Below are 23,694 nucleotides of genomic sequence, written 5' to 3'. Positions count from 1 at the left end.
GACTTAAAAATCGCTAACGCCCAAACGTAAGAATTTTTAAACCTCAAACGTAAGAAAAATAACCCCGAAACGTTAGAACCCCTAACCTTCAAACGTAAGAATTACTAACCCCCAAACGTAAGAAAACTAACCCCCAAACGTAAGAATCCCTAACCGCCAAGTGTAAGAATTACTAACCCCCAAACGAAAGAATTATTTACCCCCAAACGTCAGAAAAATAACCTCCAAACGTACGAATAACTAACCCCCAAAACGTGAGAAAACTAACCCCCAAACGTAAGAATTTTAACCCCCAAACGTAAAAATCCGTAAACCCCAAACGTAAGAATTACTAAACCCCCTAACGTAAGAGAACTAACCCCCAAACGTAAGAATCTTTAACCCAGAAACGTAGGAATTACTAAGCCCCAAATGTAAGAAAAATAATCCCCAAACCTAAGAATCCTTAACCCCCAAACTAAAGAATTACTAAACCCCAAACGTAAGAGAAATTACTAACCCCCAAACGTAATAATCCCTAATCCCCAAACGTAAGAATCCGTAACCTCCAAACGCAGGAACTACTAACCCCCAAACGTAAGAAAACTATTCACCAACGGAAGAAAACTAACCCTTAAACGTAAAAATCCCTAACCCGCAAACGTTAAAATTACTAAACCGCAATCGTAAGAAAAATAGCCCCGAAACGTAATATATACTAAGACCCCAAAATTAAAAAAACTAACCCCCTAACCTAAGAAATCTAACCCCAAAACGTAAGATTCCCTAAGCCTCAAACGTAAGAAAAACTAACCCCCAACGAAAGAATTACTAACCCCCAAATGTCAGAAAAATAACCACCAAACGTAAGAATTACTTACCCCCAAACGTAAGAAAATTAACCCCCAAACGTAAGAACTTCTAACCCCCCAACGTAATAGAACTAACGCCAAACGTAAGATAACTAATCCTTAAACGTAAGAATTACTAAACCCCAAACGTAAGAAAAATAACCCTAAAACGTAAGAATATCTAACCCACAAACGTAAAAATTACTAACCCCCAAACGTAGGAAAACTAACTCCCAAACGTAAGAAAACTATCCCCCAAACGTAAAAATCCCTAACCCCCAAACGTAAGAAATACTAACCCCCCAACGTAAGAAAACTAATCCCCAAACGTAAGAATCCCTAGCCCCCAAACTAAAGACTTACTAAACCCCAAACATAAGAATCCCTAACCCCCAAACTAAAGAATTACTAAACGCCAAACATAAGCAAAATTACTAACCCCCAAACGTAATAATCCCTAATCCCCAAACGTAAGAATCCGTAACCCCCAAACGCAGGAACTACTAACCCCCAAACGTAAGAAAACTATTCACCAAACGTAAGAAAACTAACCCCCAAACGTAAGAATCCCTAACCCGCAAACGTAAGAATTACTAACCCCCAAACATAAGAATTACTAACCCCCAAACGTAAGAAACCTAACCTCAAAACCTAAGAAAACTAACCCCCCAAACGTAAGAATCCCTAACTCCAAAACGTAAGAATTACTAACCCCCAAACGTAAGAAACCTAACCTCCAAACGTAAGAATTACTAACCAACAAAACGTAAGAAAACTAACCCCCAAACGTAAGAATTCCTAACCCCTAAACGTAAGAATCATCAAACCCCAAAGATAAGAAAAATAACCCCAAAACGTAAGAACCTTAACCCCCAAACGTAAGAATTACTAACCCCCAAACGTTAGAAAACTAACCCTTAAACGAAAGGAAACTAACCCCCAAACGTAAGAATCCATACCTGCAAACGTAAAAATAACTAAACCCCACACGTAAAAAAAATAGCACCCAAACGTAAAAATTACTAACCCCATAACGTACAAAAACTAACTCCCAAACCTAAAAAAACTAACCCCAAAACGTAAGAAGTGCTTAACTGCAAACGTAAAAATTATTTATCCCTAAACGTAATAATCTCAACCCCTAAACGAAAGAATTACTAACTCCCAAACGCAAAAAACTAACCTCAAAACCTAAGAAAACTAACTCCAAAACGTAAGAATTACTAACCCCCAAACGTAAGAAACATAACCTCCAAACGTAAGAATTACTAACCCCCAAACGTAAGAAAACTAATCCCGGAACGTAAGAATCCTTAACTCCCAACCGTAAGAATTGCTAACCCCCCAACGAAAGAGAACTGACCGCAAAACGTAAGAAAACTAACCCCCAAACGTAAGAAAAATAACCCGAAAACAAAAGAATCTCTAACCCAAAAACGTAAAAATTACTAACCACCAAACGTAAGAACACTGATTTCCAAACCTAAGAAAACTAACCCCCAAACGTAAGAATCCCTTACCTTCAAACGTAAGAATTACAGACCCCCAAACGTAAGAAACCTAACCCCAAACGTAAGAATTACTAACCCGCAAAACGTAAGAAAACTAACCCTTAAACGTAAGAATCCATAACAACCCAACGTAAGAATTACTAAACCCCAAAGGTAAGAAAAATAACCCCAAAACGTAAGAATCCCTAACGCCCAAACGTAAGAATTGCTAACCCCCAAACGTAAGAAAACTAACCCCTAAACGTAAGAATCCCTAACCCACAAACGTAAGATTTACTAACCCCTAAACGTAAGAATTCTTAACCCCCAAACGTAAGAATCCCTAACCCCCAAACGTAGGAACTATTAACCCCCAAACGTGAGAAAACTAACCACCAAACGTAAGAAAACTAACCCCCAAACGTAAGAATCCCTAACCCCCAAACGCAAGAATTACTAACCCCCAAACGTAAGAAAACTAACCCCCGAACGTAAGAATCCTTAACACCCAAAAGTAAGAATTGCTAACCCCGCAACGGAAGAGAACTGACCGCCAAACGTAAGAAAACTAACCCGTAAACGTAAGAAAACTAACCCCCAAACGTAAGAATCCCCAACCTCCAAACGTAAGAATTACTAACCCCCAGACGTAAGAAACCTAACCCCCAAACGTAAGAATTACTAACCCGCAAAACGTAAGAAAACTAACCCCTAAACGTAAGAATCCATAACAACCCAACGTAAGAATTACTAAACCCCAAAGGTAAGATAAAAAACCCCAAAACACGAGAATCCCTAACGCTCAAACGTAAGAATTACTAACCCCCAAACGTTAGAATTACTAAACCCCAAACGTAAGAATCCCTAACCCACACACGTAAGATTTACTAACCCCAAAATGTAAGAATTCTTAACCCCCAAACGTAAGAATTACTAAACCCCAAACGTAAGAAAAATAACACCCAAACGTAAGAATCCCTAGACCCAAACGTAGGAACTATTAACCCCCAAACGTAAGAAAACTAACCACCAAACGTAAGAAAACTAACCACCAAACGTAAGAATCCCTAAGCCCAAACGTAAGAATTAGTAACCCCCAAACGTAAGAATCCCTAACCCCCAAACGTAAAGATTACTAAACTCCAAACGTAAGAAAAATAACCCCCAAATGTAAGAATTACTAACTCCCAAACGTAAGAATCCATAACCCCTTAAACGTAAGAAAACTAACCTTCAAACGAAAGAATTACTAACCCCCAAACGTAAGAAAATTAATCCCCGAACGTAAGAATCCCTAACTTCCAAACGTAAGAATAACTGGCCCCCAAACGTAAGAGAACTAACCCCCAAACGTAAGAAAACTAACCCCCAAACGTAAGAATCCTTAACCCCTAAACGTAAGAATTACTAAACCCCAAACGTAAGAAAAATAATTGTAAAACGTAAGAATGTCAAACCCACAAACGTAAGAAACACTAACCCTTAAACGTAAGAAAACTAACCTCAAAACCTAAGAAAAATAACCCCCAAACGTAAGAATCCCTAACCGCCAAACGTAAGAATTATCAAACCCCAAAAGTAAGACAAATAACGCCCAAACGTAAGAAGATTAAGCCCTAAACGTTAGAATCCCTAACCCCCAAACGTATGAATTGCTAACCCCCCAACGTAAGAGAACTAACCCACAAACGTAAGAAAACTAACCCCTAAACGTAAAAATTACTAAACCCCAAACGTAAGAAAAATAACCCCAAAAGGTAAGAATCTCTAACCCACAAACATAAGAATTACTAACCCTTAAACGTAAGAAAACTAATCCTCAAACCTGAGAAAACTAACACCGAAACGTAAGAATCCCTAACCTCCAAAGGTAAGAATTACTAACCCTTAAACGTAAAAAACCTAACCCCCAAACGTAAGAATTACTAACCCCCAAAACGTAAGAAAACTTACCCCTAAACGTAAGAAAACTAACCCCAAAACATAAGAATCCCTAACGCCCAAACGTAAGAATTACTAACCCCCAAACCTAAGAGAACTAACCCCTAAACGTAAGAATCCTCACCCGCAAACGTAAAAATAACTAAACCCCAAACGTAAAAAAACAGCACCGAAACGTAAAAATATACTAACCCCATAACGTACAAAAACTAACTCCCTAACCTAAAAAAACTAACCCCAAAACGTGAGAAGTGCTTAACTCCAAACATAAAAATTATTAATCCCTAACCGTAATAATCTCAACCCCTAAACGAAAGAATTACTAACCCCCAAACGTAAAAAACTAACCTCAAAACCTAAGAAAACTAACTCCAAAACGTAAGAATTACTAACCCCCAAACGTAAGAAACCTAACCTCCAAACGTAAGAATTACTAACCGCCAAACGTAAGAAAACTAACCCCGGAACGTAAGAATCCTTAACCCCGAAATGCAAGAATTGCTAACCCCCCAACGTAAGAGAACTGACCGCGAAACGTAAGAAAACTAACCCCCAAACGTAAGACAAATGACCCGAAAACAAAAGAATCTCTAACCCCAAAACGTAAGAACACTAATCCCCAAACGTAAGAATCCCTAACCCCCAAACGTAAGAATTACTAACCCCCAAATGTAAGAAAACTAACCCCCGAACGTAAGAATCCTTAACACCCAAAAGTAAGAATTGCTAACCCCCCAACGTAAGAGAACTGACCGCCAAACGTAAGAAAACTAACCCCTAAACGTAAGAAAAATAACCCAACAACAAAAGAATCTCTAACCAACAAACGTAAGAATTACTAACCACCAAACGTAAGAAAACTGATCCCGAAACCTAAGAAAACTAACCTCCAAACGTAAGAATCCCCAACCTCCAAACGTAAGAATTACTAACCCCCAGACGTAAGAAACCTAACCCCCAAACGAAAGAATTACTAACCCGCAAAACGTAAGAAAACTAACCCCTAAACGTAAGAATCCATAACAACCCAACGTAAGAATTACTAAACCCCAAAGGTAAGATAAAAAACCCCAAAACGTGAGAATCCCTAACGCCCAAACGTAAGAATTACTAACCCCCAAACGTTAGAATTACTAAATCCCAAACGTAAGAATCCCTAACCCACAAACGTAAGATTTACTAACCCGAAAACGTAAGAATTCTTAACCCCCAAACGTAAGAATTACTAAACCCCAAACGTAAGAAAACTAACCCCCAAACGTAAGAATCCCTAATCCCCAAACGTAAGAATTACTAACCTCCAAACGTAAGAATACCTGACCCCCAAACGTAAGAAAACTAACCCTTAAACGTAAGAATTACTAAGCCCCAAACGTAAGACAACTAACTCTTAAACGTAAAAAAACCTAACTCTTAAACGTAAGAATTACTAACCCCTAAACGTAAAAAAACGTAGCCCCCAAACGTAAGAATGATCAACCGTAAAAACTTAAGAAAATAAACCCCCAAAAGTAAGAATTACTAACCCCCAAACGTAAGAAAACTAACCCTCTAAAGGTAAGAATCGGTAACCACCAAACGTAAGAATTACTAACTCCCCAACGTACGAAAGCTAACCTCCAAACGTGAGAAAACTAACCCCCAAACGAAAGAATTACTAACCCCCAAACGTCAGAAAAATAACCCATAAACGTAAGAGTGTATTTCCTGAACGAGTTTCTCGTTTTGCATGCAATCTTATTATTGTTTTATATACATATTAACGTTTTAAAACTGTAAGTTGAGTCAAAAGGATGTTATACTTAAGCAATAGACCGCACTTTCCAGAAGTTTACCAGCGTAATAAAACCACGCGGGATGTTGGGAGAACACGAGAAAGCTTGTAAATCACGAGCCGCAGGCGAGTGATTTACAAGCTTTTTGAGTGTACTCCCAACATCCCAAGTGGTTTTATTACGCTGGTAAACTTCTGGAAAGTGCGGTCTATTGCTTTTATGAAATAACTACTTGGACAAAAACACTTAGAAATCGGCGCTTTTTAGTTTGTAACTTGATCAAGTTGTTTATTCTCTTCAAATTCATCAGTAAAGCGGAAGAACCAATCACAAATCGGGATCTATTTTGAGCATAAACCTGTTGAATCCCCGAAGGACGCATCGCGGTTTGAGCGAATGAATGAAAGTGTTTTTCAAAGTGCCCCTGGGACGAAAATGTTACCAAATTTCAATCCTTTACGGCGATTGGAAGTATTATTTTTTTTAGCTTTTTATTCGAGATTTCACGGCCGCCATTACTTGGCCTTGTTCCGGAAGTTAAGGCTCAAATTACAGGAAGTGACGTCATTGGCTCAACACGAAAAATTCCAGATGGCTAATTTTCATATGGATTCTACTTCATAAACTGTATTCTGCTGTTGCGAACTAAATAACAACAGAATACAGTTTATGAAGTAGAATCCATATGAAAATTAGCCATCTGGAATTTTTCGTGTTGAGCCAATGACGTCACTTCCTGTAATTTGAGCCTTAACTTCCGGAACAAGGCCAAGTAATGGCGGCCGTGAAATCTCGAATAAAAAGCTAAAAAAAAAAAATACTTCCAATCGCCGTAAAGGATTGTAATTTGGTAAAATGAGTAAGAAGGTCATATTCTACACGAAAATGGAAAAAGATAGAAAATGAAATTTTCGTCCCAGGGGCACTTTAAGTGGAATTACTGTCGAACTCTCACAAAAATGTGGCAAAAAAAGGTTAATGCCTCGGGCGAAAGAATGCTTTTTATTAGCAGATAGCAGTTACTGATGAAAAGTAATGTTTACACAGCCGATTTTACATGAATTAAACATATTGCTGTATGCCGTGGACGTCGCAACTGTGCTGTGGTGAGCCATTCCTGTCGAGACGTTGTTCATGTTTATTGTGGAACTTGTACACGGCAGCTGCTGGAATGGACTTCTTGTAACTGTACGTTGCTGAACGGCAGATGTTTGTACTTCCTCGTCTTCGCAAAGTGCCACTGTCAACACGTCGCTGCACTTTCGAAGCTGATTTACTGATGGCTGATTGTGATAGCTTCGCAAGCTCGCTTCATTGCGGTGGCCAGAAATTGCCATGATCTCTCGATCTGTTAATCCGGCGTTGGCCCACAGGGTTATGGCTGTCGCTCTCACCGAATGGTTGGTGTAGGTACGGGACAGACCTGCTTCGGCACTGATTTCTTTTATTAATGAGGACAACTTGTTCTTTCCGAGTGGCCGATTTTCATACCACACTTTATCTGAAGGGCGCCAATTTCTCTTCGGATACTGAAATAGTGCATCGCATTGTGGATTGAGCTTTGTGAGGAAGACTTCCAGAGCAGAATAGCCATCGGTTGTACAGGTGGTTTTGTACATTCGGCCATTTTTTTCGAAGCTCTCCACTTCTGAAATTCCCCCTGGATGGTTCTTTGTCGTTTGGTCGTGCGTCATGGTGACGAAAGGGCAGCCTGTTGAATCTCTCTCAAACGCAAAGCTTGTTTTCTTGAGGTTTCTCTGGCCTTCAAACCTACGACGACACCAAAACAGAGAAACATGAAACCAGACGTTTCTCAAGAGGGACAGCGGCTTGGTGAGTGCAAAAACTTCACTTGTTTTGAGCTTGGCCAGGTCTTCTTTTTCTATTGCTGGTTTGTGCTTGGTGTTTTGCATGCCTTCTTGCTTAAGCTGCTTAATTTTGGCGTGAAGCATTTGGTTTGAGAGGACAAAACGTGAGTCGTGAGTGAACCTTATTCCTAAACTGTGTGGTGGTGTGTTTCGATATCTCTCAATGCCATTTCTTAAGGAGAGAAGAGTCGCGCGGCTGTAATTTTCGCCTTCTGTATTTCTTGCTTCGGCGTAGAAATGCCTCAGATTCCTGTCCAGCTCTTCGACCGCCATTTCTGCCAGACTTACGCCAATAGCCTTTTGTTTACTCCACTCTAGGTGAACAGAGGAAGAGGAATTGCGATTTGAGCAGTTAATATCAAATACCTTGTACTCGGGTTGAAGTCGGTTTTAATTGTTTTAAACGCTTCAAGTTATTTGTAAACAACTTGACTTTGGCATATAAACCTTCAATAAATTACAAATTTTGTACTGTTTATCAATACTGTTTGAGCCGTTTATTTTATAAAATAACAGTTTAAGTGAAAAGCCAGGCTAAAAGATTATTCATGTAATTAAAACCAACCTGTGAATACGGAAACTGCCCACTGTGTTGCCTGCTTGGTTTTTTTGGCTTGTGCATTTTCGACGATCGAGTCAAGTTCTTCGTTTTCCACATCGGCAAATCTTCTCTTTTTGCTCGACCTTTCTTCTTCTGTCTCAGTATTTAAGCTCTCCTTTTTAGAATTTGGCTCCAAATTTTTATTGTGCGGCAAAAGCACATCAAAGCCTGACAATATGTCGAAGTTCGGAAAGTTTTCGTCGCGCTCGTCGGCCATTATCGAGAAATCTCCAGCGGAAGAGCAGCGGGAGTTTACCGGTACAATAGTACATAGGTTTGGCAACTCTATTGACCAATCAGAACGCGCGTAGTATGTTAGGTATTTTATAATATCGAATACTCAACTTGACGTCAATTCAAAGTCAACAGCACTTACTTACCCATTTGCCTAAAAGTGTTCCTGTTTACTGATCAAAGCGTCCGCATTCCCGCGCTCTGCCGAATTGATCAGTATAGTTTCGTTGTGTTTAATCTATCAAGATAACTAAAATTTTGTCCTATACATTCCATCCTGCCGTAGACAGATCAAATCAACAAATAGGAACGTCATAGATCATCTCTTAAACTTCCCATACACTTATTTTCAGAAATCAGGAAATTAAACCTCCCGTTTTATTCTTTTTCGTTCTTTCTTGGGTTTATCTGTAACAGATGGACGCAAACAAATTGAGAACATACTGAAATGTTTTAAAAATTGTTCGAAGGGTTTGTTGCGATTTTAGGTTCAGAATTTCAGTGCTCAGTTTACAATAGAGGGACACAACGAGAACATTTAAAGCAAAATAGTGTTGTTTCCTTCATTCCTGACATTATTTTATGGCCTTGTCAGCTAGTTTTCCTTCCCAGTTTAATCTGAATTCCTGAAGCGGGTAATATCTTTCCTAACCGAGATATTCACGATCATCATTGTTCACCAAAACGAACCCATGGTTGCTCGGTAATTTAAAATATAACTCCAGTTACCTATGATACAGTTAATCAGTGGAGCCGGAGAGTTAGGAATGCTTATATTTGGTTTTCCATACCTTGTAAACAGAACAACACGGAACTCTTGGAACGTGTGGGCTTAAGAGTGCCTGACTGTAACTTTCGAGAATCGCTGGCCAAGCTTGAAAAATCGAAACTCCTGATAATTTGCCTGAAGTTTACTTTTGGGGAACTATCTTCGAAAATATTATTTGAATGTTCTGGAAATTTATAGTTTTCGAGAATTTTGGAAAAAACGAAATTACGGGTTTTGTCTCATTAATTGTGCAAAAATCTTACTCAAAATTAGCCAAGTTCAATACGCTTGTGTTGAAACAGTACGCAACGCTACAAAACGAGGTCGGTTTTGAATAAGAGCATAACTCACCTACTGTCTATCAATGGGACCTATGTAAACTTTTGTAGAACTTTGGAGGGTTTATGGCTCGTTGAAAAATTGACATTTTAAGGACTTCGCGATGAGGTGAAAATTGAGTAAGATTGAAGGTTTAAAATGCATCTTGGTATGTCAGGTATCGACTCGAGAGGAACATTGTGATAAAGTTTGGGTCTTCGTCTTTGATAATATGAAATAAAAAATCTGGGCAATCAATGCACGCGCTGACGAAAACCAAAGTTAGCGAGGCTTCGTTAACAAATTTGCATAATTCGCAAGTGTTGAGAAAATGCTGTTGTGGCTCCTCGGTGAAAACATTGACCCAGGCTATCTTCAAATGGTCATTTTATCTCATATTGCATTTGTTTGTTTCTCTTTCTTGTTTAATAACGTGATAGAAAAGGTCTGGACAAAAAAAAATGCACGCCTTCGGGAAAGAAAATATTCGCCAAATTCTGGTGGGAAAATTTGCATAATGCAAATCTCCCAATAAATCTTTCTGCAAAGGAATCTGATTGGGAAGGTTTCGTGAAGAGACCCGAAACACTCCATATAAGAGGAGTTAAAACAACGTTTAACAATCCGATTTCAACAAATAATTGTCGAATTAAATTTTTGTGTCAAACTGATACTCGCTATTGCGTTACCTGCGTCACGTCAATAGCTGTCGATATGTCTTAAAAGATGCCCACAAACACACATGCACAGATACACGCTTCAAAACCTGTGTGCCAATTTCCGTTTGACAAAGTAATAGAGACTTTAAGCATCGACGACGGGAACGGCAACGGCGACGTGAGATTGTGAGGGAAAACCCAAATGTCACATTGCGCATGTCTGGCGGGAAATATCCAGACGTTCTGCTCCGGGGCCCGACGTGAGAAAGCTTCGTTTGGCGTTGCTCGAAAACGTGAGTAACATTTCACATATTTTACCTCCGTTTCGCCCCGAAAAAATGATATTTTTAATATTGCTTGGCACTTAAGGCAACCGTAGGAAAAGTACGCGTTGAGTTTTTGTTTTATTCTTTCCGAAACTATAATAACTTCATCAGTCGGCTGTTACAAAACAGAAAGCTAGTGAGACTAGTGACGATGCCTGCAAAATTAGAAATGACTTGCGAGTCTGACACTAATTATCGATGTTTCTCTCTAACATCAGTGTAACATTACTTTTTCTTATTCAAAACAAGACAAACTAGAACTTTTAATTTACATTTAAGCTGGAGAAAAATAAACAGTCTATGTTGCTCAAAAATAGCATCCAAACCACAAACCACTGTGTCATATCGTAGGTTTCAGTTCAAATTTTTAGATGTAAAGATAACGAAATTCTCACGCGTGCTCGCACTGCTAAAGCGTTTCTTGAAATCCCAGCCTTCGATGCAGAACATTTGAAGTAAATTAATGTTAATCTAGTTGCTATTTCTAGTTATATCGGTGATTTTTATTACGACCTAAAAATATATCAAATGGTGTGAATTGTTTATACATCGCAAAACTGCAACTGCGACAAACACGTTCTCGTTAACAGCAGTAAAAATTCTTCATCGGTTATTTCATTATTAAAATCGATTTCTGACTTCTTTTAACGAAGACTCGATGGGTGCTTTCAATTCGACGAAAAATTACAAAAATTTCGGGTGGGAATCGAATGGAACAGCATCTTTTCCGGAAAAGATTTTCGAAAATGTAGGACAACCTTTTTGAACAGCTGTTCCCGAAAAGTGGAAACCGACCGAGCATAAGCCCGTTCCATTCGAGACCGAAATTTCCGAAAATTCAAATCGAAAAGTTTTGGTGAATGGAAAGCGTTCATCGTATTTAATCCTCTTCGAGGGAAGTTGTCGTCCTATTGCGCCTGCTTAACTGCTTCCAATTTCGCGACGCAACCGCGTCCTCTCCTCAGTCTTTCCTCGGTTTCTCCGTCGCCGTTGCCGTTCCCGTCGTCGATGCTTAAAGTCTCTAATAACTCAGTTTATACCTACAGTCCACATTGGCTGTAGGGCATGCATTTATCTTTGGACATCGAATGCCAACAAGAGAAACACGAGTATCTTAATGACACTGCATACACGCAATGTCTACTGCATACATCACAGGTAGCCGAAGCTCTATGAGCGTTCAAAAGAAATTCGTTTGACCTTTTTATTGTCATGTTGTAATTTGAGTGTCACGATGAGTGTTACACAATGGCGTAAATTTTAAGGGTTTGTATTGGAATTTACGAACGTGTTTTGGAATCGAAAATAAAGGGAATAAATTGAACAAAAATGGCTTACCTTGTCTCTCGATCTCTTACCAGTGTTTGTGTGCCATATTTTAGCCATTTCAGTACGATTCCAATGGATTTTTAAAGGTTTGCTGGACATTTTCCTCGCTCTATATCCTGCTATATATATCTATCCCCAAAATCTTGGTCACTTCAGTCCCCTGTAATTTACTTTCGAAGACTTGCGCACGTTATCAACGGGGTCAGAATACGACGTAATGCGCGGACAAAGGACTACGGACCACGGACTACGGACTGGGTATAACAGAGGTACTAAGGTAAGTGTATAATAGGAGGACTACGTACTACGCACTAGGCTTAAAGGAGAACTGGAAGTCTGAAAATCATATCTTTCTTGTATTCATTTTCAATAAGTTTAAGATGTATAAAATCAAGTTTCGGTAGTTGTTTTTGAGAAACAAAAAATGGACTGGGAATAAAATAGTGAGGATCGACAGTGCAAACATAAAATCTTGCTTTATCTCAGCGAAACAGCTGAATTCTTAATACGCGCTGAAGAGAGTCCGGTATTTTAGATTTTTAGAATTCATCTCAGGGCTCGATTTGGTGAAAACTTGCTCTTGCAGTGCAGATTAAATGCGCAAAAGGATGTTTGATGATCATTGATCATGATCAACCAATAAGCCCACGTGCACAGTCATGTAGATGTCGTGCATGCATGCAGTAGATGTTGCGTGTATACAGTGTCACTAAGGTACCCGTGTTTCTGTTGTTGACATTCGACAAAGGTAAATACATGCCCTGCAGCCAATGTGGACTGTAGGGCATGCAGTCAGTCCGCAGTCCGTAGTCCGTAGTCCATACTCCTCCTATACCTTAGTAGTACTACCTCTTTTATACCCAGTCCGTGGTCCACAGTTCTTTGTCTGCGACTCACGTTTTATACTGACTGCGTTGTTAACGTTGCAATTTTTTTCTAAAAATACTATTGATACCAAAGTGACCAAGATTTTGGGGGTATAGATATATATAGTAGGATACCGTATAGAGAAACGAAAACTTTCAGCGAACCTAAAACCCACTGTAATCGTACTGAAATGGGCAAAATATGGCACACAAACACTGGCAACATATCAAGGGGAAAAGGTAAGCCATTTTTGTTCAATTCATGCCCTTTACTTTTTGACTCCAAAACACGTTCGTAAATTCCAATTCAAACCCTTATAATTTACGCCATTGTGTAACACTCATCGTGACATGACAAGGTAGACACTGCGTGTACACAGTGTCACTGTGTTTCTCTTGTTGACATTCAACAAAGATAAATGCATGCCCTACAGCCAATGTGGACTGAAGGTATAAACTGAGTTATTTTTTTGGCTAAACAGAAATTGACACACAGGTTTTAAAGTGTGTATTCGTGCACGTGTGATATTTCATACCAGTAATTACGTTAAAGTATGGCGTGCCGGCTGACATTGTTTTTCAGTCGCTTGCGAAGGTACAGTATCAAACAACACGAACATAGTTTTTTTTTAACTGACCCGCTTCTGAGTGATCATTATTTGGAAGCCACTGAAAAAGGTTGGACTGGCTATTCGAAAAGCATTCCACTAAACAAACTTGATTTAATGAAAAATGTTCGCTTTGACCGACTCCATGCCAACTTTCTTACCTCATTTGACAAGCGTGTATTTTTTAAACGTGATTCCAGTGTCCTGTGAACGTTTTTATTTTTATCAAAACCGCTTATTTGCCAGCAAATAAAAGTCTTTATTCTAGTTGTTGTAAATGGCAATTTCGCAGCACAAGTTGGTTTCTGGGCATTATATTATTTAAAATATGTCGACAGGTATTGACGTGACGCAGGTAACGCAATAGCGAGTGTCAGTTTGGCACTATTAATTTTTAAAGGTTAAGATTCGACAATTATTTGTTGAAATCGTGTAATTAAAGATTGTTTTGACTCCTTTGATATGGAGTGTTTCGGTCAAATAGTCTCTGCGAGAAACTCTCCCAATCAGATTCCTTTGCAGAGAGATTTATTGGGAGATTTGCATTATGCAAATTTCCCACCAGAATTTGGCGAATGTTTTCTTTCCCGATGGCGTACATTTTTTTTGTCCAGACCTTTTCTCCCACGTTATTAAACAAGAAAGCGAAACAGGCAAATGCAATATGAGGTAAAATGACCATTTGAAGATAGCCTGGGTCAATGTTTTCACCGAGTCGCCACAACAGCACTTTCTCAACACTTGCGAATTATGCAAATTTGTTAACGAAGCCTCGCTAACTTTGGTTTTCGTCAGCGCGTGCATTGATTGCCCAGATTTTTTATTTCATATCATCAAAGACGAAGACCCAAACTTTATCACAATGTTCCTCTCGAGTCAATACCTGACATACCAAGATGCATTTTAAACCTTCAATCTTACTCAATTTTCACCTCATCGCGAAGTCCTTAAAATGTCAATTTTTCAACGAGCCATAAACCCTCCAAAGTTCTACAAAAGTTTACATAGGTCCCATTGATAGACAGTAGGTGAGTTATGCTCTTATTCAAAACCGACCTCGTTTAGTAGCGTTGCGTACTGTTTCAACACAAGCGTATTGAACTTGGCTAATTTTGAGTAAGATTTTTGCACAATTAATGAGACAAAACCCGTAATTTCGTTTTTTCCAAAATTCTCGAAAACTATAAATTTCCAGAACATTCAAATAATATTTTCGAAGATAGTTCCCCAAAAGTAAACTTCAGGCAAATTATCAGGAGTTTCGATTTTTCAAGCTTGGCCAGCGATTCTCGAAAGTTACAGTCACGCACTCTTAAGTGTTGCCCTAAAAAAAAAAAGGGTTATACGCCGTTATTCTATCTACTTAATTATACTTCTGTTCAAAACCTCTGTACTCGATCGGCGGCACCGACTTTGGTTTGACACTAAAGCATGCATGCAAGCGATGTTTTATTCTGGATAAAAGAAAATTCTTTAACTCAGATCAATTAACAGTGGAAAATTATCAATAATGTCCCAACGCAGCAATAAGTTTGAGCTAACATCGACACAAATCTTTCGTAACTGTAAACAACATTACTAAGAAATCCGGCGGTGCAGTTTACCCCCAAAGTATGGGGTGGCCGCAAAACGGCCATAAAACATGAGCCAATTTGGAACAAAATCCACTGGAAAACAAACTGTAAAAGTTGTGTAACAAAATTTTTGAAGTGAGATTTGAACTTACGAAAAACAAAAAATAAGAAAACAGGAATTGTCTCTCACTGTAGAGCACTGCTGATCAGATGAGGAGAATCTTAACTAGACTGTTTTCAAACTGATTAACAATGCCACTTGATCTATTTTGAAACAACTTTCCATTCAATTCGAGCATCCAGCAACGACATTGAAACCCTGTGCATGGTACAAAGAAACACATACGTATATGACCGAGTACAAAGTAAACCGAACTTGGACGCAACCAATCATCCATGCATGATTTTAGATTCCCGCTGACAAAGAGAAACATTGCTGCGTACAACGAGTGTTTCCTCAATGTTTCTCATTCTTTTCAGAAATATTCTGTTTCCCTAATATAAACTATTTCTCCGTTTGCGCACACAGGAAACTTGTTTTGGATAAACCGCAATGTTTCCAGGTTTCAGGGACCTTGGGAATAACGACGTCAATCAAATTCGTGATCTGACGCAAATTAAATGTTCTCCGTGTCCGAAATAGATTTTTTCCGTGTTAAAGTTCTATTGCCGCATACGTCTTACCTTCGTCCTTATGACAGACTAAATTAACCTATCTCCCAGAAAGTAACGAGAAAAGTCCCAAGACAGGAACTAAATTATCATTTGCCAATACCCTTCACTACCTGGTCTAAAATCTATTTGACTCTTCATTACATGCAGGACTGAACTCCTTCTACCGGTATCACAAGGCGTCTTAAGAAATGGGAAACATTATCGCAGATTGGAAACGTTTGTCCAAAATGTTTCTTGTGTGCGCAAACGGGAAAATGTTTATAGGTATCTTATCGCGATTATAGTGTATGGGAGAGCAAAGCCTGAGGCATGATTGTCCGAAAAATAAACAGAGGGCAACAGCGTGAAATATTAGAGCATTTTCAGCTGATATAGTAGCAAGCCAGGAAGAGGTGTATTTGTTTTAAAACTCTCTGAGCAATTCCTAAAATTAGGACTTTAGTACGTATAAATACACCCTGTGATTGGTTGGTAAAAATTGCGCCAATTTCTCAACCAATGGAAAGCAAAACCCAAACCAATCGTAACTTGCTCGCACGTGTTTTCCCGCGCTTGGCGCAGGTTACATGTATTTGCTTCGAGAACAGATCTATTTTAGATTTGTTCGTTGCGCTGTTTGCGTCTATTGCTGATTGTTATTGACAAAAGTAGAATTGCTTTCGTTTGGGTTTTACGACACTCAAGGTCTCAAGTAGTGGCACCGCAAAACGACGACTGTTTGCTCTGCCTAAGCGCCTGCATGAACGCAAAAAGAGCCACCCCCGAGTGGTGTTTTCACCTTTTCCGGCGAAACAAAAACCGGCAAAGGTGTTTGCTCTCGCAACATATGGGAATTCTCTTACTTGAAAAACGTCTAGCTAGCAGGTGATCCCGACCATGACCAGAATTTTGTGCACAGCTGACTGACAGTTGTCCAATCCTGTAAAGTTGTCCAATCCTATAAAGCATGAGATTAATACAAAATACTGCTGCACACTAAGCGGTTTGACCATATTACTCCTATCATGTTTAAACTTCACTTGCTACCGCTAAACTATCGCATACATTTTAAAATATTGCTTTTAGTCTACAAATGCCTTAATGGCTTGGCACCAACTTACCTATCTGAACTTTCACACTACTATAATAGTTCACGTTTACTTCGTTCTAGTTCTCAGAATCTTTTAGCTGTGCCTAAATCTAGGTTAAAGACGTATGGTGATAGAGCTTTGTTGCTGCTAGGCTATGGAATCAATTGAACTCAGGAGTGTTACCTCTGTTGACCAGTTCAAGACGCAGTTGAAGACATACAGTATTTAAATTGGCTTATGATGATGTCTAATTATTTTTAGTTTAGTTAATTTCATTATAATTAACAATTAGATTATGAGCTCGAGATTTCTATCGCGTGATAGCTGATGAGGGCGCAGCCCGAATCAGCTATCACGCATAGAAATCGAGAGCGAATAATCTAATTGTTTTAGTATAAATCTACTAGTCGTGCAAAACTAAGCAAGTAAATTATCTATATCCTCGTCGCAGACACTACGAAAACGCGACGAAGTGGCCGCCATTTTGTTGAAAATCGCTACTCACTATCTATCACAGAATAGATAGCGAGTAGCGTAGCCAATCAGAGAACGGCATTCGTGATAGAACACTAGTAGATTTATACTAATAGCTATTAGTTTGTATTTTATAACACATTGTTGTACAGCGCTTTGAGCAATTAGTGGACACAGCGCTCAATAAGTGATTTTATTATTATTATTATTATTATTATTATTATTATTATTATTATTATTATTATGATTATTATTATTATTACAAGGTACAGATGCATGTTCACACTGCCGCAAGCAGAAAGATATTTTGGGACCAATTTTCGGTTAACATCCGTTTCCATCTTGGATGCAACTCGCCCAGATTAAGGACGCGCCTATTCGTAAAGGCGTCCTACACACAAAGTGTTCCTACAAGTAACATGCTTATATAACGAACACTGTTTGCACTTTACTCCCCTGGGCCCAGTTGTTCAAAGCCCAATTAAGCTAATCCTAACGTGAACTTTGATTCAAGTTTAATTACTTATCGATAAAGATTCTTCCAAAAGAGTTTTGACGTACACTTTGCTTTACCGTCAGCTTAAAATTGGCTTTTGAAAACAATTTTAGCGAGCGAGATGAAAACCTCGGTTAACTTTGAGTCGGGGATTAACGTTAATCGGTTTCCGAACAACCAGGCCCTGATCGGCAAACGATATCGTACCCAAGGCTTTGATACTAGTTTGGGACAATTTATTTGTTTTCTAAACTTGATCTAACTTGTTATGACCAAGCTTTACTATGAATATCAACACAGAACTTCAAAGCGGAAAATTGAATCGAGCAAAGAGAAAATTTTGCTTTCGAAAGTGATGTAAAAAACGTTGGTCCTCCAGGTTGGGGGTTGGGCGGTGAGCCAATCACCCACCCCCTTAAAACAAAGCAGATTACAGAAACCTTAAACACTCTATCGAAGGCAATCTTCTCTTGGGACCAATGTGGTACCTTGCTTAAGTAAGCAAAGCATGACGCCCTTGAGCCAAAGCCGAGAGGAAGCTCAGGAGTTGAACAGACCACTAATGACACCAAGGGCTCAGATAAGAATAGGGAACTGGAATGTGAGAACGATGCATACTACAGGAAAATCCGCACAAGTTGCGAGAGTGATGAATCAGATGAAGATCCAAATTATGGGAATAAGTGAGTGCCGATGGACAAGAGCAGGTAGAATGAAATTGAGTTTAGGCGAAACAGTACTTTACTCAGGACGAGATGACGATCAACGCATGCAAGGCGTGGCAATAATGATGACAAAAGAGGCAACAAAGGCTCTAATTGACTGGTAACCAATTAATGAGAGAATAATAAAGGCAAGATTCTACTCTAAGTTTGTCAAGCTTACGATGATACATGTGTACGCGCCAACCAATCATGCTGATGAGCAAACGAAAAACGATTTCTACGGGAAACTACAAGAAGTAGCCGAGCAGATGGGAAACCTTGTCAACGGCCTTGAAAGAGTAATGTGCTGGGCACCGTTAATGATAATGGAGAAAGACTGAAAGAATTCTGCGATTCTAATGAAATGGTTATCACTGGAAAAGTATTTCCTCATAAGGAAATTCACAAGCAAACCTGGGTGTCGCCCGATGGAAAAACAAAAATCAGATAGATCACACTCTGGTTAACAGAAGATTTAGAACGTCAGTTAGTGTTAGATACCAGGTCGATGAGGTCAGCAGATGTAGCCAGCGACCATGACCTTGTTCGATCAACCATCAGATTAAAGCTCAAAAGAGCACCGGTGACAAAGAGTACCAAGAGGAAGTTTAACACACGGAAACTCCAAAACAATGATATACACAGAAGGTTCAACATACAGCTGAAGAACAGATTCCAGGCACTAGCAGTAGAAGAGCCAATGACCGAAGAAGGAGAGGAAGAAGAAGGAGACGAAGTAGAAAGGAAAAGTGAGATAATGAAGAAAGCTTATGTACAAACGGCAGAAGAGGTCCTAGGGTATAAGAAAAAGAAAAACAAGCGTTGGTTAAGCCAGGAAGCTTGGACTCTGATAGACCAAAGGAAAGCCATCAAACAGAAGTTAATTGGTGCAAGATCAGAGAGGCAAAAAAAAGAGATGGCAAGATGAATACCGACAGAAGGATAGGGAAGTTAAAAGACAGGTTAGGGTGGACAAAAGAAAATGGACAGAAGAGATTGTAGAAGAAGCTGAAAATGCAGCTAAACAACAACACACGAAAACACCGTTATACCCTGACAAAAGTATTAAGCAACGAAAGGCCAAGGCAGAGTGCTGCAGTAATGGACAAAAACGGTAAGATCCTTAATGATAAAGAGAGTAAAACCAAACGATGGCTGGAGCACTTCTCTAAAGTACTAAATAGGGAGAACCCTAGCAATCCAGTAAGCGAGATTGAGACAGAACTGCCGGATGAAATAGAAGAAATTAATACATCTGAACCCAGCAGGACCGAAGTAAGGAAGGCAATAGGGCATCTGAAGAATGGAAAAGCACCGGGAATTGACAACTTACAAGCAGAGCTGCTTAAAGCTAACATTGACTATGCTACCACTTAAGTCGAGGAGATCATAGGCATAGTGTGGAGAGATGAGAAGACACCAAGAAAATGGAGAAAAGGACTGATTTTCAAACTGCCGAAAAAAGGAAATCTGAAGGAATGTAAGGACTGGCGTGGAATAACGCTGCTGTCAGTTGTCAGTAAGGTCATGGGAAAATTGTGATCGACAGGATACGAATCGGAGTAGAGTCGAAGCTCAGAAAGAAACAAGCAGGTTTTCGACCAGGTAGAGGAACTACTGAGCAGATTTTCATATTGAGAAATATCATCCAACAGTCAATAGAGTGGCAGTCATCACTGTACGTTAACTTCATAGATTTCGAGAAACCGTTCGATTCAGTCCACAGGGATAGCCTATGGTTGATTATGAGAAGCTACGGCATACCATTCAAGATAATCAACATGGTGAAAGCGCTTTATGATGACTTTCAATGCGCAGTAGTGGATGGCCAGGATACAACGGAATGGTTTAAGATCAAAACTGGAGTGAAACAGGGCTGTAACACGTCAAGTTTGCTATTCCTACCAGTCGTTGACTGGGTAATGATAAATACCTTGCAAGAGGGGAACACCGATATAAGATGGAAGTTCACCACAAAGCTCGAGGATCTAGACTTTGCGGATGATATAGCCCTTTTGTCATCAACTAGGCAGCACATTCAGACTAAGACCGATAAGGTGGCCCATGAAGCAGAAAGAGTGGGACTGAAAGTCAATGTAGACAAATGTAGACTGCTACGAATAAATTCGCGGAAAAACGATGTGGTGGAGGTAAATGGACGAGGAGTAGAGAGTGTTGATAGATTTGTGTACTTGGGTGCTACAGTTTCCAAAGAGGGCGGAGGCACTGAGGACATCCACAACAGAGTAGTCTAGCAAGAGGGGTATTCTTGAGATTGAAAAAGATTTGGAGTAACAACAGGATCAGTCGACGAACCAAAGTCAGGCTATATAAAACACTGGCAAAGCTAGTCTTGATGTATGGCTGCGAGACGTGGAAGATGAATAAAAGTGATGAAAACAAAATCGACGTCTTCCAAAGCAGATGTCTTAGACGGATATTTAAGATACGCTGGCAGGAAAGAATTACAAACAAAGAAGTCCTGATTATGGCTGAGATGGAAAATCTCAGTGAGGACGTTCGAAGGCGGAGATGGAAATTCATCGGATACATCATGAGGAAAGAACCGAATAATGACTGCAGGACTGCATTAACCTGGACACCTGAAGGGCGACGAAAACGGGGCAGACCAAGGACATCATGGAGGAGGACTGCAGAGAGGGAAAGGGAAAAGGCTGGAACCTGAACATAACGACAAGAGACTTGATTCTCCAATACCATATATCAGACAATCTAAAATATTAACTCAGAAATAAGAGCTACATTTACTCTGTTTCTTGACTTCTTTTCACCAAGTACATTTTCATGCTACGAGTTTTGAAAACGATATTTAAAGCAGGCATATGTGAAAAACTGAAAGCGAAGTTAGAACGCAATTGGTAAACTGACACTCATTTATTTCGTTGTGTTTGCTGAATTATTGAATCACCTTGTAAACTAACAACATGACACTCAATATGAGGTAAATGCTTTATCTCCTGTTAAACTTGGTACAAATCAAACTACAGCACACTGTTTAAGTTCTTGTTGAAAACCGCTGTATGTGTTCCCCGTTCAATGTTTTTTGGTCATCATCCGGGACTTAACGTTATATGGACGAAACACGAACAAGAAATGGCAAGAATTTTCTCTTCAAAAAGCGTGAGTTTGAGAAGCTATTCAATTACTTTTTGCCGTTATTACTGTAGCGTTGTTAGGCTAGTGATCGATTAGTCGAGAAATGCGATTTTTGGTCGGATTTCCGTACTAAATGTCACAAATAATTTCCAGATGTTCGTTCGGCGTGATTCGCATTGCGTCATGAATTTAGAATGAAAACGGAAAATTAATTTAAAACGCTGTCTTGCTCCGATTAAGCCGATTCTGTTGTAGAAAGCTGAACTTGAGCGCTTAAAGACCGGGTTTTGGGTGAGATTTAAGATGCGTTGGCGCCGTTAATAATTGCCAAATGTCACAATTGTTTGGTGGGATCACAGGTCATGTTTCATTTCACTCACATGCAAATCTCATGTCTAATTCCAAAAAAGCCCCTCTTTTCCCTTGCATAGTATTTTCTGACCTTACGTTCTTGTAATCTATCTATTTACTGATGTGAAATTCAATAGGAAACGCTAAATAAATGAATAAATAAATAAATAAATAAACAGATAGATAGACGGATAGATAAATAAATAAATAAATAAATAAATAAATAAATAAATAAATAAATAAATAAATAAATAAATATCTTAAGAAAAGTTAACAAAAATGTCAATTTCTGTAGCCACCTTCTGGAAAATCAGCTCATATAGCACAAGGGTATAGGTTGTAGAGAAGTTAGAAGTAACCCAAGGACGGACAGCTTCTGAATGACATTTTTATTGGAAGAAAAACTTTTTATGCCCTGAGCGAGATTTGAACCCACGTCCCCCTGATTACCGGCCGGGTGTGATTACCACTACACTATCAGAGCAACCATGCTGGCTACATGGCAAATTTAGATAGCGGGATGTGATAGTGTAGTGGTAATCACACCCGACCGGTAATAGGGGGACGTGGGTTCAAATCCCGCTCAGGGCATAAATAAGTTTTTCTTCTCTCGAACCAACAAAGGAGTACAAATACGGAACGTGAGGCCCGAGGCGAAGACGCGGGGAGCCGGGGAGGGTTTTGGTAAAAAGACTGCGCGAACGACTTTTAGTTCCACTCCGAACATCAGGAAATTGATTTTTTGGTCAGCCGAGCCGGAACTGATCCATTTCTGGCGTAGCGGACGATAAGCACGTGCTGCAAATGGCGGGAAAGTACTTGCGCCTTCATCCAGTCTGGTCAGTTACAACACACCATTTATCGTCGGTAATTCATATACCCCCTATTATAATAAGGGATACATGAAGTACATACCATTGAAGTACATACTCCATTTATACTACCGTCCCATCTACTCCGTACTTCTTCTTATATGAATTTTTTTTAATTATTATTATTTTTTGTATCTTAATTTTTTTTCGTGTTTCGGAATGTTCCATGTTGCGGGTTTTATCGACGGGCCTCCTCCTTTTGCTAACGTTTACTTGGAGCACAGAGAGTCCACAAAAGTTGTGAAAAAGAAATAAATTAATAAATTATTGACTTATGTTGTTCGTTTCTTGCGGTTTTCTATAGTGCTCATTTGCATAAAATTTACGCGTCAGCACTAATGTCGCGTACTGAGTTGTGCGCGAGCGGATCTAAGCTCTGCTGACTTTACTATATATAAATATTGACAAGGGAGGCAACTTTTTCGCGAAACAATCTGAACACACTCAGCAAAATAGCTTTGAACGTTCGACTTGTTCGCCGCTTTGCAACCAAATTCGTATCAAATGAAAGCTGGATAAATTTGGGAACACATTTACCTGTCAGAATCCCAAGAAGAAACAATTTTGAGCCAGCATTTTAGCTCCGTTTTCGTAGTTTTGCTCGGTGTATTTTTTCGCATCAGCTGCGGCCAGTTACCTTGGCGCAGACGTCACAGATTTACGCGCCATCGCGAGCGAAATGTCGCCTCTCCCTACCTTACAAAGATGTTTTTGCGCGACAGCCATGGACAGTCATCGCTCCCTGTT

At 39.4% G+C, this 23,694-nt stretch overlaps 1 protein-coding gene across 1 annotated transcript; it reads right to left on the bottom strand.

The window, feature by feature from the left end:
* Positions 1-6,063: 6,063 nt before the first annotated feature.
* LOC146458893 (uncharacterized) lies at positions 6,064-8,806 on the bottom strand. The gene is made up of 3 exons (XM_085090167.1): positions 8,470-8,806; positions 7,224-8,218; positions 6,064-6,219 (listed from the first exon to the last, which is right to left on the bottom strand). Exons 1-3 carry the CDS (start codon positions 8,720-8,722, stop codon positions 6,064-6,066), a joined length of 1,404 nt encoding a protein of 467 aa, XP_084946293.1. The 5' UTR covers positions 8,723-8,806.
* Between the last annotated feature and the right edge of the window lie 14,888 nt (positions 8,807-23,694).

Source organism: Pavona decussata, unplaced genomic scaffold, assembly GCF_977016875.1.
Source record: "Pavona decussata unplaced genomic scaffold, jaPavDecu1.1 SCAFFOLD_225, whole genome shotgun sequence".
Lineage (NCBI taxonomy): Eukaryota > Metazoa > Cnidaria > Anthozoa > Scleractinia > Agariciidae > Pavona > Pavona decussata.
The sequence above is the reverse complement of the archived record's forward strand: the minus strand, read 5'-3'. Positions and strand labels throughout refer to the sequence as shown.